General features: G+C 42.8%; 1 protein-coding gene across 2 annotated transcripts in view; it reads left to right on the top strand.

The window, feature by feature from the left end:
* The window catches only part of PPEF1 (protein phosphatase with EF-hand domain 1), a 109,219-nt gene that overhangs the window by 67,350 nt on the left and 22,226 nt on the right, over positions 1–19,643 (top strand). For both annotated transcript variants that reach the window (XM_047843808.1, XM_047843809.1), the window contains 5 exons: positions 4,145–4,311; positions 7,672–7,708; positions 8,562–8,711; positions 12,715–12,864; positions 18,755–18,940. In XM_047843808.1, coding sequence (XP_047699764.1) covers positions 4,145–4,311; positions 7,672–7,708; positions 8,562–8,711; positions 12,715–12,864; positions 18,755–18,940 — 690 coding nt within the window. The remainder of the gene's footprint in view (positions 1–4,144; positions 4,312–7,671; positions 7,709–8,561; positions 8,712–12,714; positions 12,865–18,754; positions 18,941–19,643) is intronic.

Raw genomic sequence — 19,643 nt, forward strand, 5'->3', positions numbered from 1 at the left:
CCTAGCCTTCATCTTTTAAAGGGTGTGTCAAGAATTTGTAGACGTTATTTTAAGCCAATAATTCAATCTGAATAATTTACTGTGTTTGTATTTTTAAACAGTTTCTTCTTGCATCTATAATAGCTAAATATATGAAGGAAAAATGTGTTCTTTTGTTTATTGAATACAAGTTCATGAATTGTACCTTCTTTATAAGTGCCTTCTATTATATATTGTTGCTTTGTGACCGTGTTTATTAGCACTGTTAATCTTAAATTTCACTTTGTCTAGTATCAATATTTACATTTTTGTTTTCTGTTTGTTGTGTTTACCTTGTTTTCAACCTTCCTTTATCTATTTTTGATGTGTTTTTCTCTCAAACTGTATATATCAGAGTTTTGTATTTTAATATAGTCTGGTAATCTTGATATTTTAATGGAAGAATTTAACCCATTCACATTTTAGTATAACAGCAGATGTTTTTGAAAAATTTTCTTCTTTGTTTACTATTTACTTCACTTTGCTTCATCCTCTCCCTTTTCTTTTTGCTGTTCTGGTAAAGTTTTCTTTATTATTGTTTTCTTTGACATTTTTACTGTGCTTTTCATTCATTAGTAGTTATTTTCCCATTCTTGACATTTCTGATAAATAATGTACGTGTATATATTTCTCAAATAGCTATAACTTTCTTCTTTCACCATTATACTCCCTCTCCTCCAGCAAGATAAATGTATTTATTGTCACACTTTCCATGTATGTCCCCCATTGGGATGAGATTTGTGGAGCTCCCCTGCGAATTCTGGTTACTGCTCATGCCATATTTTTAGTTCTTGACCATTATTAGGCTTTTCTTCATAGTATGTCTCTTTTATTTCCAGAATCCTTGCTTAGTACTTAAATGCAAGTTCCACATTATCACTGTTGATTTATATTGAAAGGTTTGTTGTTCACATCTATATTCTTTCTTCTTGGGTCTTTCCCTGGCTTGAGAACTTTTTTTTTTTTGTACTGTGCTGTTATTTGGTTAGGATATTTTCTTGAGTGTTTTCCTCTGTGGGGCATGTGGGTGCTATATTCTCTGAATGCAAGCTCATGGAATGCAGGGACTTTGTATTATTTACCTCTGTGTTTCTAGCATCTAAAATTGTGTATGGCACATAACACACAATCAATACATGTTCATTGTTTTTGTGGTATTAGATCACTATATACTCACATATGTATTTATTCCACCCCGATGATGTTGCTGCTGATATTCAACCCTTTACACATCTGCAAATATTTTCTATCACCCTAGGAAGTTAATGATGTCTTGGCCAATATAGAATTCTTGCTTCATAGTCCTTTTCTCTCTTTAGTTTGTAGATTTGTTCCATCATCTTCTACCTCCCACTGCTGCATGTGAGAAGTCTAATGCCAGGATGATTCTTTTCCCTTTGTAACTTGCTCTTTTTGTCTAGCAGCTTCTAAGATTTTTACCAGGTAATAGGGATATTTTTCCCTCATCAATTGTGCATAGGATTCGTGAGCTCTTTCAAACTTCAGGATGAAGTCTCTTTTTAACCATAGAAGTCTCCCTCTCTTATTTATGTAATTTTTGCCTCTTCTCCATCTGTTCCTCTTTCTTGATTCTGGAATTATTACTGGCATATTAGTTCTCTTGGCTCTGAACTCTAATTTCTTACTCATTCCTTACAGTTTCCATCATTTTGCTTTTTAATCTGTGTAAGAGATTTTTCATCTGTTCTTTCAGGTCAATAATGTATTTTCCAATCATTATTTCTTTTAATTGGCTCTAATATATTGATATTTTAAATCTGAATAGCACATTTTAAATGCTAAGAATTATTACCTTTTTGTTCTTTATTTTGTGGTCCTCTTATTTTTTTTTTTAAATAAAATTGTCCTCTGTCTCCTTCAACAATTCTCGCTTATTAGGGGATAGAACTTTAGCAGATCTGATTGGTCTGCTTTTCTCCGGTTACTAGATCCCCTTAAGTACTAGGTTATTTTCATTTAAGAAAAAAAAAAATTTTAATGTTTATTTATTTTTGAGAGAGAGAGAGAGAGAGAGAGAGACAGAGCACGAGCGGGGGAGGAGCAGAGAAAGAGGGAGACACAGAATCCGAAACAGGCTCCAGGCTCTGAGCTGTCAGCACAGAGCCCGACGCGGGGCTCGAACTCACAAACCGTGAGATCATGACCTGAGCGGAAGCCGGAGGCTCAACAGACTCAGCCACCCAGGCGCCCCTAGGTTATTTTCATTTTCTATTCTCTGCTTAGAATAGAAGGCCTCTCTGTAGTTGTAGGCACAATAGTTGCTACTCCTGCATCAAGAGCGTGAGAGGAAGTCTTTATGTTTCTAAGCATCCCTAAATGCAAGTGTTAGTTTTCTTTTAGCCTCAGAAATAGGGAACAACTTCCCTATACTTTCTTCTAGTAAGATCCAGCTCCCCCTCCCCCATGCTCTGAGTCACGGCCTCCCCTTAATCAAGGGGTGCACAGGCCCCCTCAGGCCCAGTTCCTCCATGCCAGGGCTCTCTGCTGCTCCTCTAGCCCCCTCCAGGCCTGGAATCCCAAGAGAGCCTGTAGCCTCTAACAGCCCTCAGATTCCTCCGGCTTACTCATCCCCACCAGGTGAAGGCTGGGGAAGGAAGAGTATCAGAGCCGCAGAATCCTTCCATTTTTCTTGGAGTTTTGAGAAGCAGGAACCTATATTTTTGCAACGGGCTCATACTGTTTAAGCCCTAACGTGATAATGTTATGTGAATTAGTATATTAGAAAATGTAAAATAACGGGACCTTGAAATTAGAAATAACGCGGAGGTCGGAATAAAATGAATCTTTTCATTTCTACGGTACTCTGTGGTTTTCCTGCAGCCATACACACACAGCCTCATTTGAGTTCCCAAGTAGCCCTGTATGGCTAGGCATGGAAGTTATCGTCTCCATTTTACAGATGAGGAAGTTGTAGCTCAAAGATTAAAGAATGAACTGGGACTAGCAAATAAGTCTTCTTATTTCTGGCCCAGGGTACTGTGCTATTGCTTGCTTGCTTGCTTGTTTGTTTCCATTTCTCTTCGGAACATGTGACATTGCGTGATGGTTTTTGGAATCCTATATTGTAAGTCATATATTGTAACCTGTATTATATTTTTTTCAACTACTTCTATTATATTGATATGAACAACTCGAAATGTATATAAATCCTCGGGCGGTGACTATAAAGTAATAAGATTTCTTTTGTAGTTTGAAATCTAAAAAAGGGGACTCTGGAAATAGTTGGAAAAAGATTAATGTAACTAGAATATGTGCATTATTTCCTGAAGGTGACTTTTCTAAAGGGGGACGTACATTTGGGTAGATAAGTACTTACATTTTTCTCTTTGTCATGTATTTTTTAAACATTTGGACTATTACAAAGACCAGACCTTTGTCCTGATCCCAGTTCTTTTTTGTGCCAACACTGTGTTTAAAAGTATTCTCTCATGTCCAGGAGTGATAATCGAAATAGTTAAAGCCTGGTCGGTGAGCGGTCACAATATCTGCCAGCTCTCGACACCTGGCGTGATTCTATCAGAGTGTTCTGGTGATCTATCAGCCTTGCTCATGAGCAAGAGTATTTTCATATCCATTTCATATCCATACCGAGTATTTTCATATCCATTGTCTCATTCGATCTGGGGAGGGGGGTGGGTATAGTATCATCCCCTTTTTGCAAATTGAGGGATTCACGGCCATAAGAAGTGAAACACAGGGCCTCTTACGGTGAAAGACTGGGCTCTTGGTTCGGTGCTCTTCCTTGGGTGGAAGTTTCTCTCTTTTCAAGGGAGAAGGAAGAGATGGGAGTAGCCATTTTCGATAGGACAAAAATCAGCTCCTCTCAGAGAAAACTCATAGTAGGTAGTGCGTAGAAAGGGCAATCACCATCCCCCAGCCCCACGCCTGGAATCTTCCTGTCTCAAGCTAATGCGTCACTTCCAAGGTCCCTTGTAGGAGATGCCTGCCCTGAAGAGTGAAACTAGCTCAAAGTAGCAGATTTTCCCCAGTGGAAGAACTAACTCAGCCTCTTTTCTCCATATTCACAGGGACGTTAGGTACAAAGCCTTACTTTAAAAGTACATTCTTTTAACTGCTTGTTTTTCCCCCTCTCCTCCTTCCACAGAATGGTCTCCCCTCAGGGAGCAACTCATATATTTTTAATGGGGATTTTGTAGATCGAGGAAGAAATTCCATAGAGATCCTAATGATCCTGTTTGTGAGTTTTCTTGTCTACCCCAATGACCTGCACTTGAACAGAGGGAACCATGAAGATTTTATGATGAATCTGAGGTAACTTAGGCCTTTAGATTTCCTCTGTTGTTTCCCATTCTGAAAAATCGTGCCATGTTTAGTTCCTTGCAGAGAGTTAGAGGTGAGTGTAGAGAAGTAGGGATGAGGGGAGTCTCAAGGGAGACCTCAATTCTTACCTCTATTTACCACCTCAGTCTTCTACTGAGTGACTGTAAATTACTCTGAAGTCCTCTTCCCATCTTTGCTTCCAGTTCTGTCCCCACTTCTCCCTTCTGTTAATGTTCTTTCTCTTCCTCCTGTGACTGCCATCACAGGCCAAATGGTTTCCTGGGTGGATGTGCTAGGCCAGCTTTGGCGGTGTGGTAGTTTCCATGAGCGGGCTTAGATGAAATCATTCTGTTGCTGCTCTTTTGGCTTGCCTCAGATGTTGTCTCAGAAACCAGTAGTGTGTTTTTCACTGATGTGTATATTTTTTATGACACGGTGATTGCTTCTGGCATAGTTGTTCACAAACATATTTGAGAACAGCTGTAACATAGCATTTCAACTCTCTGAATCACTGGAGGCTTGAGGAATAAAGATTGGTTAAATGGTTTCCCAAATTTTGCTGAAAGGCACAGTAGGTGATGAATGTTCCCCTTTCCCTTCTTTCTTCCTCCTTCACCCCTCCTTTACCAGTTGGCACTATCTAGGGCAGTAGAAGGCATGACATGTGATATGCCTTATGCTTTTGATCCTAGGCTTTTGGGTGCCTTGATGAAAGCTCAGCAACTGATTAGTTTTGTCTCTGGGGCCGTTTCGGCACCTGGCTTGAGTATAGAGTTTCAATTCTGACTCTCAGTTTATGGAAGCAGATGCTGAGACTATGATGAAAAATAATCCAAGACTGTCATCAGAGGTCCATTATATATAATGTAGCTCAATACTTTTATTTGGGCATGCCACATAGCCCTTCATTTATTCAGTAAGCCAATCATATTTATCTAGTGTCTATAATGGTTAATGAAAGAGACAGGGCCTCTGCCCTCACAGAGTTTCCACCTAGTGGGGAAGGCTTATGTTAAACGGGTTTTTCCAATGTGATGAGTTTGTAAAGTGGGGGACCTAACTTGTCTGAGGGGTGACAGAGGGTTCTCTCATAGAAGTATGGCATTAGCTTGAGACCTGAAGGATAAATTAAGCCATTCAGAAAGGGCCACGGTGGTAGACGAGAAATGGTATTCCACAGCGAGGGGACAATTTATGCAGAGCTTGAGACCAGACTTTTTCGATATGAAAGCACTTCAGAGGGCAGGAGCACCGACTGAGAGACAGGACGGTCCCTAATAGCACTGGAGACATAAGAGATGGTTGGATCGTGCAAAGGAATTTGGACTTTTTTCTAAGGACAGCAAAAAAAATCATAGAAGAGTATCATAAAATTTGTGTGTTAAAATGCAGCAGGAAGAAATATTTGCACGTGGGAGGCCACTTAGGAAGTAGTTGAAGAGAAAGATGATGGATTCTCTCACATAGGCTAGGGCTGTAGGGATAGAGATGCAAAGAAGTAGACAGATTCAAGAGGAGTTTAGGCAAGGATGATTTATTTATTTATTTATTTTCAACGTTTATTTATTTTTGGGACAAAGAGAGACAGAGCATGAACGGGGGAGGGGCAGAGAGAGAGGGAGACACAGAATCGGAAACAGGCTCCAGGCTCTGAGCCATCAGCCCAGAGCCCGACGCGGGGCTCGAACTCACGGACCGCGAGATCGTGACCTGGCTGAAGTCGGACGCTTAACCCACTGCGCCACCCAGGCGCCCCTAGGCAAGGATGATTTAAAGTTTGGTAACGTCATATGCAGGACTTGAAAGAGGAGAGAATACAGGGTAACCTCCAGGTTCCAGGCTTGAATTGGGAAGTACAGTGGCATTGTTCACAGATGTTGGGAACATGATAAGAGGAAAAGGTTGGCATGAGAGAGAATGGTCAATTCAGGCTGGGTTAAGGTTATTAGAAGTGCTTTTGAGTAGGCAGTTGAGTGTATGTGTCCAGGGCTCAGAAATGAAGTGTGGCCTACAGCATTGTCCTGCCATAGTGGCACATAGATAGTACCCGAAGCTCTACGCAAGGATGAAATTGCCACAAGAGAAAGTGAGGGGAGAAGAGGGCCTAGGACAGAATCGGAGGGGACTCCAGCATTCGAGGCTAGGCAGAGAAAAACTTGCCAAGGATTTAGAATACCCAGAAAGGCACGAGGAAAACCAAGAGGGTTTATTGGCACAGAATCCAAGAGAAGAAAAGCTTCCCAGAAGGATGGTGTAGTCAACCGTATTTGGTATTCTAGAGAGGGCAAGAAAAATGAAGACTGCAAGGTATCCATTGCATTTCACAACACAGCCGTCTTTGGTGAGGACTGACTTCCTCTCGGAAAACATAGCATGACACTGTAGAAGCCTGACGTGACAGGATTTGCACGGAAACCTGGGATGAGTGTGCTGTGTGCTGACTTCCCTGTGTTGGGCCTTAAGAATATATGTTATAATCCTGAGGCAACGAAAGCAATCAAAAAAAGATTTCCATCATTAAAGCTCCCATAGTGACTGCTGTTCAGGCGTGAAAATTCCTGACAGTTTCTTGAAAATCTTGAATACCATTACCTGAACTCCATCAGAGGGAGTACAAAGAGCCAACTTACTGTCTTCTAGGCTTTTCTTTGTCTCTGTTCAGTCCCTTCCCCCATCCCCCCTTCCTGTGCCTTCATTCATTTACTATAAGATTTAGGCTGTCTGAGAAATTCTATCTCAATGAAAAGCATTCTCCCACACAGTTTCCCCAGCTGCCACAGCACACGTCTCTGAGAACTTGCGTCTACACATCCTATACCTACAACATAGCTCTTAAGTTGCCTTGTAATTGTTTCATGAGAATTTATCTTCTTTCGCCAACTATACTATAAAGCTCCTTTGGAGTAGGGACGGCTGCCTTTGTTCTTTCCCATCGTGCCTAGCAAAGACTTGGGTAAGTAATAGTTTCAACTACACTCTAGTTTCTGGAGTTCTTGATACCTCTGATGGTGAAATGTCAGTGGTTCCCTTTTTGGCGTCACTCCCGTAAGTTAGGAGTTGTCAACATTTAATTCGTTTATTTTATTTTATTTTATTTTTTAATTTTTTTTTCAACGTTTATTTATTTTTGGGACAGAGAGAGACAGAGCATGAATGGGGGAGGGGCAGAGAGAGAAGGAGACACAGAATCGGAAACAGGCTCCAGGCTCTGAGCCATCAGCCCAGAGCCTGACGCGGGGCTCGAACTCACGGACCGCGAGATCGTGACCTGGCTGAAGTCGGACGCTTAACCGACTGCGCCACCCAGGCGCCCCAACATTTAATTCGTTTAAATACCATTGTTTTTTTCAGGTATGGCTTCACAAAAGAAATTTTGTGTAAATATAAGGTAAGACTCCTATGCTGTTTTTTTTTTTTTTTTTTTTTTGCATCCTCTCTGCTTTTTATACATAGAACTAAAAAAAAAAAAAAGAGCCTTTAGGAAGAGTGGCGAGTAAACTAGTCAGGCTCCATGCCAATACAGTGCTTCCTGGACTAAACCGAGCTTTTTCATTGTGACTTTTGTGTAAGTTTTAGCAGAGATACGAACATATTCTGTTGTATTAGAGGTATCCAGGATTTGTTTTCCTCCATATGGGAAAACACGCAGATCCAGAAATGACTGTCGTAAAGGAAGATTTTTACTCACAGTTCCCTAGAACACAGGCCCAGCGCCAGGGGGGCCGTGCGGGGAAGCACCAGGGTTGGCCCGGAGGCAGAAGGAATGAGGGGAAAATGTGGGCAAGAGCCTTCATTTTGGTTTCTGTGGGACGGGATCAGGGTTTAGGATTGGCTGCTTTGAACAGTTTCAGCAGGCTCTGGGGCATAGGGGCCGTGTTTAGTTGTCTGGTGCCTGGCTGTGGGGTGATTAAGGCACGGGAATAGTGGCCTAGAGGGCCAAAGCCCTCTAACGGAGGTGGTTGGGGGCATGGGGTCTGGATTGGTTGGTTTGGTTGAAAGGCACTCTACCTGCGTATGAAAGACAGTTCATCTCCGATTTCTAGGAATTAGCTAGCCCTGGGAGGGGTGGTCTCTTCTCCAGAGTCAGCAAGCCGTCAAATACCTAAAAGTATCAGGATTAATGCATGCTGATGGGTTAGTAATTCCGTGTTGACTCCCTTTGCATGGCGTGATAACTGTTGATTTTGTGATAAACTTGAACTTATCAGAAAAACAAAACTTACTCAAGCTCTTACTTACAGATACATGGGAAACAAATCTTACAAATCTTAGAGGACGTCTATACCTGGCTCCCAATTGGTACCATCATTGACAATGAAATCCTGGTCATACATGGTGGGATATCAGAGTCCACAGACTTGAATTTACTCCACCGTGTAGAAAGACACAAAGTAAGAAGCAGTGTTTACATAAATCTTGTCTCAGAGTTTTATACCTCTTTCCACTTACTATTTTGTATTCATTTGTGTTTTGGTAGTTGTAACTCTGCAGAGATCAGTACAAATTTTGAGAAAATCTGTGATTGCAAGAGAAATAACCAAACGGGTAACTTCTAAGTATGGAAAAAATATGTATTTTAACTTCACGATGAAAGTGGAAAATGAAGAAATGTTGACATTTCGTATAGTTTCTAAAAGTGACAAATCCTGATTTTTAGAAATTAAGATTTCTAGTTAATGTTGTGGTAAAGTATACGTAACCATTTTTCAGTGTACAATTCAGTCACATTAATAATGTACATTCACATTGTCGTGCAGACACCCCCACCATCTATCTCCAGAACTTTTCCGCTTCCCCAACCGAAACCCTATACCCATTAAACAACAGCTCCCCATTATCCCCTCTCCCCAGCCCCTGGTGACCACCGTTCTACTTTCTGTCTCTGATTTTGACTATTCTGGGTGCCTCATATAAATGGAATCGTACAGCAATTTATTTCTGAATTGATACGATTTCTCTTGTACTTTCAAATGGCTCAGGGTATTTGGCGAGGGGAATATTTTAAACCTGAGTAGTCATATTAAGTACAACAGAAGCAGAGCAAGAACATGTCTAGAACCTTCAAGAGGCTATGTGTGGCCTGTCAAGCTCCCACACTGAGTGAAGGGCCCCGTTGGCTGGGCCTCGCAGAGTGCCTGGAATTCTCTTCCTCCTGTACCGGAGCCCGGCCGAAGCCCCCAGACCAGGGGCACAGGAGGTGCCACGTGAGCATGAGGACCGGAAGCAGCTCTGGAACCAGATGATCCTATGGTCTTAGTGAGAAACCTGAACCCTTACCCCTCAAGACTGATAGTCAACTTCTCACCCATCTAGGCAAGCGGAGTCTAGAGCTGGAGTTTAATTTGATACAGACAGAAATTCACCTCGGGTTCCTGGAGCCCTCACACCTTTACATGCATATGAAAGATAATATTATTGCTAATTCTCATCCTTTCAATTTCAGCTTAAACGCACCCCTCCTCTGGAAAGCCTTCCATGACGTCCAGACTAGGTCGGGTCCCCTTGTCTATGCTCTCAAGCCCCTTGTACATATCCTTCATAACAGTTACCAGAATTGAATAAAGAGCTGGGGTACTGTTTGTTTACTGTCCTCCCCTGCTTCTCTAATTCACTGACATAGCTCCAGCCCCTAAGCTGTAGTAAATACTCGATCACTGTTTGTTAGATATCTCCTAAGAGATTTAAGACGAAAGCAGGGCAGACCTCATACGAAACCGTATAGAAACTTCTTTATAACCTCTTTCCTGATTCTGTTGTGATTTTACATACCTCCTCCCGAATCTGACCCAGCCTTGACCCTATTGTCCTCGTGTGATTATTAATAGTGCCTCCCTTTACTCTCAGAAGTACTTCAATTGGGAAAAGTTTTTCACCCTACGTTTAAGGCATCTTTCTCATGATATCAGCACATAATCGACCCAATAAAATATTTTGATCCACACGAGACAGTCAGTGTGAACATAACGACTGGATGTGATTTTAGCCAAGAGCAAGGGTACATGATGTTTCTGTCAGTCAAATATTGGCAAGCACGTGGCAGGAAGGCAACACCCTACCGTCACCCGCCCTGGGACGACAGCGCTAAGCAGCTAAGCGGCCACCACCAATCGATCAGATTGAAAACGTTGCCTTTCCTGAAGTTAGTCTGAGCCGTCAGCCCTCTCTAGAGTTTTCTGAGATATTAAGAGCATGGCCCGGAAATGCCTATTCCTATGTCTGTGGAGACCCTAAGGTGAGAGCCACCTTGACCTAGTAAACTCCGTGAGGCCCTGACATCACACAGACATAGCCAGCTCTATTTCCTGCTTCCATCACTTCCTGGCTGGGTGACCGGGCAAGGCACCAAAGTTTTCTAAGCCTCAGTTTCCGCGCCCGTGTGTGGAAGCTAAAAATACCTACTATATTGAATTGTTAGGAGGATTAAATATAATTACCTAGATGAAGAAAACAGCATAGAGTAAGCTCTGAACACAAAGCTCTCTCCTTCAACGCTCTCCTCTCTTTCCTGATACTTGGAACTGAGGTTTGAATTTTCTTTTTCCTTTTCTTTTTTTTAGTTTATTCACTTGAGAGAGAGAGAGAGAGAGAGAGAGAGAGAGCGCGCGTGTGCACATGCTAGTGGGGTGCTGGGGGGCGATGCAGAGAAAGAAAGAGGGAGAAAGAGAATCCCAAGCAGGCTCTTAGCGCAGAGCCCAATGCAGGCCTCGATCCCACAGCCATGAGATCATGACTTGAACTGAAATCAAAAATCAGATGTTTAACTGACTGAGCCACCCAGGAGCCCCTGAGGTTGGAATTTTAGTCACCAAAACATATGCTGGGGAGAAGTTTTTGGGCCAGGAATTTGCTCAGGAAACCTCAAACTTCACCTCTTTTGAGAATCATCGTTCCGTCTACTCATAAGCCTGGTTTTAAACATAGACATTTGACTTGTGTGCTTCATGTATCTTCTACCCCTGCCAGAGTGAGGTTGAACTGGAAGCACATACTTGTATTAAATATAATTGAACCGTGATGAAAGTAGTACCCTTTAAGTGTAGGGATGACACTGTTACCTTGTTTATACCTGTTGCGGTGGTATAATTTTAACAGAGTGGGGTAGGATGGGGGAACCTGATGACAACCTCCTTCTAGGTTCATTAAAGGCATTTTGTAAGGTGGGTGGGTTGGGGGGTGTCAATCAGAGGGACAGAGAAGGAAGATTTTATAAAACTCTGGTTTCGTATTCTTTAAACTCCCTGGCAGGGGGTGTAGGAAGGGATGGCTAGTAGGGTTCCCAGGAGAAAATGATGGTGTGCTACCTTAGGGGGGAGCTGGGGCAAAGTATCTTGATCCCAGGTAGCCTTGAAAACGTCAAAGCCACATGTACAAGAGACCATGTGGCCTTGCCCAGTGAGCTTATCAGAAGTTGTATGGACCCAAGTCGAGAGCGGCCTCCCAGAATATTCTGCCCTGCTCAGGACCTGGGGATATTTTCTGGGGAGAGATGGGAGGGTAGGCTGTGAACTCACTGATAATAGCTGAGATTGAATTTCCAGCCATCTCAATATGACAAGATCTTAGAATAAGATTCAATTTTATTTTTAAAAACTAAAGGTAAGATTTCGTATACACCCTAGTTTATAGAAGAGACAAAGTGCCTACCATTAACAGAAGTGTTGTTTCCAGTTGTTTTATATAAAGGTATGGTGTTATGAAGAAACAAGTACAAAATTATAGTCTGAGCTTAAGTAAGGGAACACAGAAGGGATTGTAATAGTCATTTTACTATCAGAAAGACATTTTATTTTCCGAAGGATGCATCACCTTTGTTGCTAAGATTAGAGAACATAACCAGTTGCTGGCAGGGTCAGACTGTGAATTACATGGCATTGAAGTTGAACGGCTTTCTCCGTCCCTTTGGAGAACTTTTGTGAACACAGATGTATTTTCTCCCATATCTCCTGGAAAAAAACAACGTGAAAGGCAGCCACCCTCTCGAGAGGCATTTCTGAATTTAAAGCCTATTGATTCTCTCTTAGCCCCATGTGTAGGTGAAGGCTCAGAGGGAGACGAGTTTTCCCTTTGCAACTTGCATTTCCTGTGATCAGACCTCAGGACACGTCTAGCACTGACATCTGTGCTTCTGGGGGCCTTTAGAAACTCGAATGGGAAACCAGGGCCTGAAGGGCCATGTCTCTAGTTAAAACATGTACCAACTGAATGTAACGGGCCCACTTTACAGAGATCAGTGGCTCCACGAGATGAAAGTGGTAGGTGAGATGGAAAAGGTGACCATGTGTCTCTCATTGGGTCGAGGCACAACGATATAGACAGAGTGGTGGCTCGCATTGAAGTTTCTGCGTGCAGCACACGAAACCTGGGGTTCGACTAAAGAGGGAATTTGCTTTGCAGATGAAATCTGTGCTGATGCCACCAACCCCCTTAGATGGAGACCCTGACACCAACGTGAAGAAAAAGAAATTCAACGCCACTGTTTTACCTCGGGAAGTCAAAACGAGTGCATCCCATTCTGAACAGTTAACAAAGCATGAATGGGAACAGGTAGGTAATCAGAGTATTCACCAAAGTGGCAAGGAAGATGCGGCATAGATGATGTTGTCTCTTATAATATGTACACAGGAAAGTGGCTCACCTTCATAAGCAGGTCATACTCTTCTTTGGGAATTCGCCACTATACTTTTAATAGTTTCATTGAGATGTAATTCACTCATTTAAAGTATATTAATTCAATGGTTTTGATGCAGTCACAGTGTTGTGTACCTGTCACCACAATTTAATTTTAGAACATTTTCATCCCCTGAAAAAGAAATCCCATGCTAATCTACTTTTGGTCTTTATAGATTTATCTGTTCTGGACATGTTCTAGAAATAGATCGATACAACAGGTGATCTTTTGTGTCTGGCTTTTTTTTTTTTTTTTTTTACTCAGCCCAGTGTTTTGAAGTTCATCCATGTTGTGAGATGTATCAGTACTTTGTTGCTTTTTATTGCTAAGTAATATCCTAAATAATATTCTATTGCTAAATAATACTCTATAATAAACATTTTGTTTATTCATTCCTCAGTGGGTAGACATTTGAGTTGTTTCCACTTATTGGCTATTATGAATAATGCTGCTATAAACATTACAGACATGTTTTTGTGTGGACATACGTTTTCCTTTCTCTTTGGTATGTACCTAGGAGTGGAATTGTATGGTCATAAGATAATTCTAAGTCGAACATTTTAAGAAACTTCAAACTTTTCCCAAGTGGCTACACCATTTTACATCTCCATCACCAATGTATGAAGGTTCCAGTTTCTTCATATCCTCACTTAACAAATTGTCTGTCCTTTTTGATTGTGGCCATCCTAGTGGGTATGAGGTGGAATCTCATTGTGGCTTTGATTTGTTGTGGTTTTTCGGCAGTTTTCTAATGATTAATGATGTTGAGCATCTTTTCATGTGCTAATTGGCCACCTTTATGTCTTCTTTAGAGAAATATCTATTCAGATCCTTTGCTCATTTAAAAAATTGAGTTGTTTAGGGGTGCCTGGGTGGCTCAGTCAGTTGAGCGTCTGACTTCAGGTCATGACCTCGCGGTTCGTGGGTTCAAGCCCCACGTTTGTTAAAAATAAATAAGCATTTTTAAAAAATTAATTTTTTAAAAAAAAAAAATTTTTTTTTTCAACGTTTATTGATTTTTGGGACAGAGAGAGACAGAGCATGAACGGGGGAGGGGCAGAGAGAGAGGGAGACACAGAATCGGAAACAGGCTCCAGGCTCTGAGCCATCAGCCCAGAGCCCGACGCGGGGCTCGAACTCACGGACCGCGAGATCGTGACCTGGCTGAAGTCGGACGCTTAACCGACTGCGCCACCCAGGCGCCCCTAAAAATTAATTTTTTTTTAAATGTTAACTTATTTTTGAGAGACAGAGAGAGACAGAGTGTGAGCAGGGGAAGAGCAGAGAGGGAGGGAGACACAGAATCCGAAGCAGGCTCCAGGCTCTGAGCTGATTGTGCTATTGTTTTTAACAATGTCCCAGGGCTCACGAACAGATCCACAACTGATCCCATGAAACTTGGTCTCTTTTGCAGAGGCAGGGTACGACAATCTTTGAGGCCCTAAGAGTGCTCTTCTCATCTACCCCTTTCCCTGATTCTGTCCTAGTATCATGGACCCATCAGCCTTCTTCTCTTCTACTTGCCTCCCCCCAAGAAGCCCCTATTTCTTGACTCTGTACTCGTATACTTTGATTCCTAAAATGTAGACTAAAATGCAATTTCTGATGCAAAATATCCTCTAATAATGAGGAGAAGAGAGAGGTGGGAGGATAGAGAGGGGGTGGAAGAAGGGGTAGTACGAGAGAAATAGAATTCGTTAATGGCTTGTGCATCCAAAGTATTAAAAAAAAATCAAGTTAAGTACAAGAGGCAACCTATGGCAGGTAGGAAAGGATGCCTCCTTAGATTCTGAAATCCAAATTCCAGAGACCAAAGATTATTACAAGCACTTCTAGGATTGTGGTAAATAAAAAGGATGGTGCCAAAGAGATTGGAGTTGCACAGAAGGAAAAGTGTGGCTTCTGGAAGCCTAGATGAGTTAGAATTATAGAGGGATGGAGCTTTAAGAAGTGTGTGTGGGGGGTCATTATTCTGTAATTGAACCTCCCACCACCCCATCTCTATGAATGAGGCATCTTACAGACTCCATGTACATGACTGGAGTTGACACAGGGGAAAATGGACCAGAATCTCATTCCCGATATTTTAACAATTTCGGTTGTACCCTTAATTTTCTTCCTTCAGTTGCTGGTACAAAGTGGGTGTGCATACTTCAGTTAGCTAGAGTTGAAATTTCCAGATAAAACCAGATTTCGCACTTTATTTCTTAATATCTATGAGCTGTGTTATGATAAAGGTCATAGGCTCTTTATTTGTGCCATACTCACAGAAGTGCATAATTCTTGGCAGAGTGCTATGGTTTGGGTTTTATGTTCACTGAGATGTGGGAGAGATACGTACTCATGGCTAAGTCGTTCTATAGAGACAAACGTGGCACTCTTCCTTTAAGACAGACTTGCAACAAGAAGACCAGAGAGGTTTAAAAAATAGTTGCAATTATTTATTTCCTGAGTGAGTCTTCATTCATTCATTCAACAAGAATTTACTGAACACCCGCTATGTATCAGGCACTGTCGTAGGCTTTTGGGAATGTCAGTGACCAAAGATGTATTACCTTGTGAAGCTTACATTCTAGGGAGAGGAGTTAAGTAGGTAAAGCAAGTAAATTATATAAGATGTTAAGTGAAAAGTTCTATGGAAAAAAAAGAAAACCAGAACAAGGTTAGGGGTATCCGGAGAACCGGAGGCGGGGGACAGAGTTGTAGTGGGAGTAGTCAGCTTCATTGTGCAGGCTCCCAAGAGTGAAATGGCTTGTCACTTGGCTAGTCACTGGGTGATAGAGCAGGATGTGATCTCAGGTCTGCCTTTAAGGCCCAAGCTCTTTTTCCGAAGGGAAAGATGGCTTCGGAATGATGGGGGCGGGTCTCAAGAAGGAGTCGAACTTCTCCGGTTTCTCATCCAGTGTGGCTAATGGGTACACAGGGAGTAGGCATCTTAAGTGATTTAGGTGCTGCCGGAGGGTTTGGGCTGAGCGCAGCCTTTAAAAGATGTTCACAAGCTGGAAGGAAGATACGTCACTAAGGGGAAAATGCAAAAGAATAGTGAATCTATAGCATTAGTGTGTTAGAAGAGAGGCATTTAGATATACCTTCCACAGCTATTAACTCTCCCCCAAAGCGTGCTTTTGGGAACTGGATAACTGAGAGCTGCAGACAAGCACAGGACATTTCTTGCTGGATTCATTTCGGATTTAGGAGGTTTGAAGGCCGAGGCACGAAGAGCTTTTTGTTGGCCGGATCATATACGAGCTGTCATTCAGTAAAGCTTTTCCAATTTTCGGTTTGAACATTTTCAGGAAGGGATATTGCGAATAACTATTGTTTCATGCGCTTACCACTCACAAGGCCCTTGCATGTCAGAGGAGAGGATGTTGCTGGAAGGAAAGAGAGGGTCTCTTCTGAGGAATCTGCTTCACCCACAAAGGGTCCTTTTTCTGTTTGTGAGTTTTAGAATCGAGTCTATGTTACAGCCACAGTCTGGGTAAACCTAGTCAAGTGAATGGATTCTAGACCGAAAAAAGAAGTGCCCATGCCTGGTAAGGGATGATTCTGAAAAACTTTAGTTCTATAAAGCTCATACCCCCTTTGACTTTGAGTAAAGAAAAATGAATTCTTGATATGTCTTTCTCGTTTCATTGATGAACCAACTAAAGTTCAGCTAGGTTAAATGATTTGCCTCAGGTGACACAGGTGCCAGCCGAAGACCTAAGTCCTTGGCCAGTGTTTCTCCGAGTTCAACAGAGTTCGTTATGCATACGTTTAACTTCTGTGCATTTTAACTATATGTATATGGCAGAAAGGAGAAAAGTATATATAGTTTTATTTTCACAAATGTTATTTATCACATGATATGTTATTACATCTATAAAATGTTCACACATCCATATCATTGTGTAGGATTGTATATATAAAATCACGTATAGTGTGCTTTAAGGGTAATTTCAGAGGTTTCCCAGGGGTAATTTTAGCTGTAAATGGCTTGCATCTCATGTAGGAATTTACCACTTAATCCCTTCCTCATACAAGCACAGTTCCTTGTGTTCCATTTTTCCCGCCTTCATTACACTAAAGGCCAAATCGGGACCCCCAAACAGGAATTCATGGTGTAAGAGCCAGATGTGACAACGCAAGTATTGGTTTTGACATAAACACCAGCCAGGGAAAGGGGCTCCAGTGGATTAATTCGGAAGGGCAGGATTGTGCCAGTGTTGGCATTCAGTGTTGGCATTCAGGGGGAGAGAGGAGAATCTTGGTCTGACTCTTCTTCGGGTGGTTTTAAGTCTCACTTCAATCAGTCGTCAAAAACTTGGCACAAATGTCTGGTTTGGCCTGATGGGGGGTTTCGACAAGTTCCAACCAGGTGCCCGTCATTCCAGAGTTCTCCTACCGGTTCCGTTCTTCGCTCCAGCTCGCTGTCTTTTTCCTCACTGATTTATAGCCCCCCTTCAATACCAAACCTACGAATGGGTGTACAGTCAAGGTTACCGGGACAACCATTTCTGGTCCTCTCGTCAAGACCTCACTTGGACCTGCTTGAATAACTGCAGAACTTAAGATGCATGGTTTCTTCATGCCCACAAAACATGGACTCGTAGAATCATAGTGTGTTAGAACTTGGCGATACTTTACAAGTCATCTGGCCCAAACTGCTGATTTTAGAGATCTAGAAACTGAGACCCAGAGAGTCTTCCCAAGGCTGCACAGCTTTAGTGACACAGCTATTTTTTTTTCTCACTGCTGCTTAAGCTCCTATAGGAGTTTAAATAAAGAAACATTATATGTAGATCAGAGCCATGAAAAATATTCTTAGAAACTTGGATCTTCAGTCTTGGGCATCACGTAGCCTGCATTTACCTCTTTCAGCCCCAGAAGGAAATGTGATGCTAATAAAATACCTGTGGATTTAGGACACGTTGGGGAAACCAGTCGGTGGCTGAATTTATTGCTAAAACTGAGAGTGTTCTTATGGATGGGCCAAAAAGTGAAGGAGATGATTTAGGGAAGTATTCTTGGGTGAACTCTTATCTGTATCTGTGGTGGCGATGCTGTCTGCTCAACAGGACAAAAGCCAGGGCCAGAGCCACAGCTGGGAGACCCAATTATCTCTTTGAACGTATTAAGAATATCTAATGTGGGGGCACTGGGGTAGCTCAGTCGGTTAAGTGTCCGACTCTTGGTTTCGGCTCAGGTCGCCTTCTCATGGTTTGTGGATCTGAGCCCAGAGTCGGGCCCTGCACTGACAGCGCGGAGCCTGCTTGGGATTCTCTCTCTCCCTCCCCTCCTCTCTCAAAAGTAAATAAACATTAAAACAAAAAAGACCATCTAGCGTGTGTTCGCTGTGGAGAGCTGCTTTCTCTTTGGAGTAGGACGACGAAGTTCTTTTAAGAGAACTTGCATCTCACGTAAGAATCGTGAATTGGTAGATTCGGCACTTGTGAAACAATCGTGATGAGATTTTTAAAGACAGACAGACAAGGGCAAGGGCCGATTCTCCACGGCTACTAAGTATTGCTGCGTTGGTTCTTGTTCTTGGTACATTGGTTGTTGGGGACGAGCAAGCAGAAAGGGATTGCGGTGGCTGTGGGCCTTGCAGTTGTCGTGGAAAAGATCTATGGAGGAGAGGAGTACGAAACAAGTTTGAAGGAGGAATGAGGAACAGTTAGACTTTGGGATAACTCGGGTTAATGTTTCTGGCAAAGAGGTGGAAGTCTAGAACGACAGAGTCTCACTTGTAAATAGCAGCCTAACCCGCTTTGTTGTTCAAAGGTCATCGATATTCTGTGGAGTGATCCCAGAGGCAAAAGAGGCTGTTACCCGAACACAAGTCGAGGAGGGGGCTGCTATTTTGGACCAGATATCACCTCCAAGGTTCTTAATAGATACCAGCTGAAGATGCTCATCAGGTCTCATGAATGTAAGCCCGAAGGGTATGAAATCTGCCACGATGGGAAGGTGAGCTAACACTGTTGGTGATGTCATCACAGACATCCTTGCCCCGAGCAGTCTTTCTTCGCAGGGTGCGTCTGACCTCGAAGCCTCCGGGAAGGTGTCTTCCCCGGGACGAAAACAGAAGGCCACGCATTGGTAGACGGAAGCAGGAGACTATAGGGTTCGCACAGGTTGCGTGAAGGGGCCTCGCCGTGCCTCACCCTAAGAGATAGTGGCTCATTTCCCTCATCTTCCCTAATCCCAGAGATCGAAATCCTGACCCGTAGCTCTAAGGACCCTCACAGAAAGGCTTCGTTCTTGACTAACCGAAAGGCAACTTTCCAGTACAGTGGGGTTAAGAGTCTGCTTGTCCTCACCGAGCACCTCAAAGGCCGCAGTGAATCCGGTTTGCTCCCTTTCGCCTTTTGTACCTTCCCTGTGCGGGGCAGAGCCACAGAGTCACCTCCCTTCTCCTCACCGAGCGGGCCAGCCCCAGCAAGGCACTCGCCTGGTCCCAGTTCAGCTGCAGCCGCTGGAGCGGAGCGTGTTGTGCTCCTTCAGTGCGGGTGTGGTGAGGCTGGGAGAGGCGAGGGCTGATGAACTGGTTTCTTGTCCCAAGTTGTCCCGGGATGTCCCTTTCCTAGTAGAGAACAGCCGTGAATCAAATGGAATACCAGCTTGCGGGGCATTCCTTTCTATTTCAAAACTTTTGCTTTGCTTACCTCTG

Source organism: Prionailurus viverrinus, chromosome X (genome assembly GCF_022837055.1).
Source record: "Prionailurus viverrinus isolate Anna chromosome X, UM_Priviv_1.0, whole genome shotgun sequence".
Classification (NCBI taxonomy): domain Eukaryota; kingdom Metazoa; phylum Chordata; class Mammalia; order Carnivora; family Felidae; genus Prionailurus; species Prionailurus viverrinus.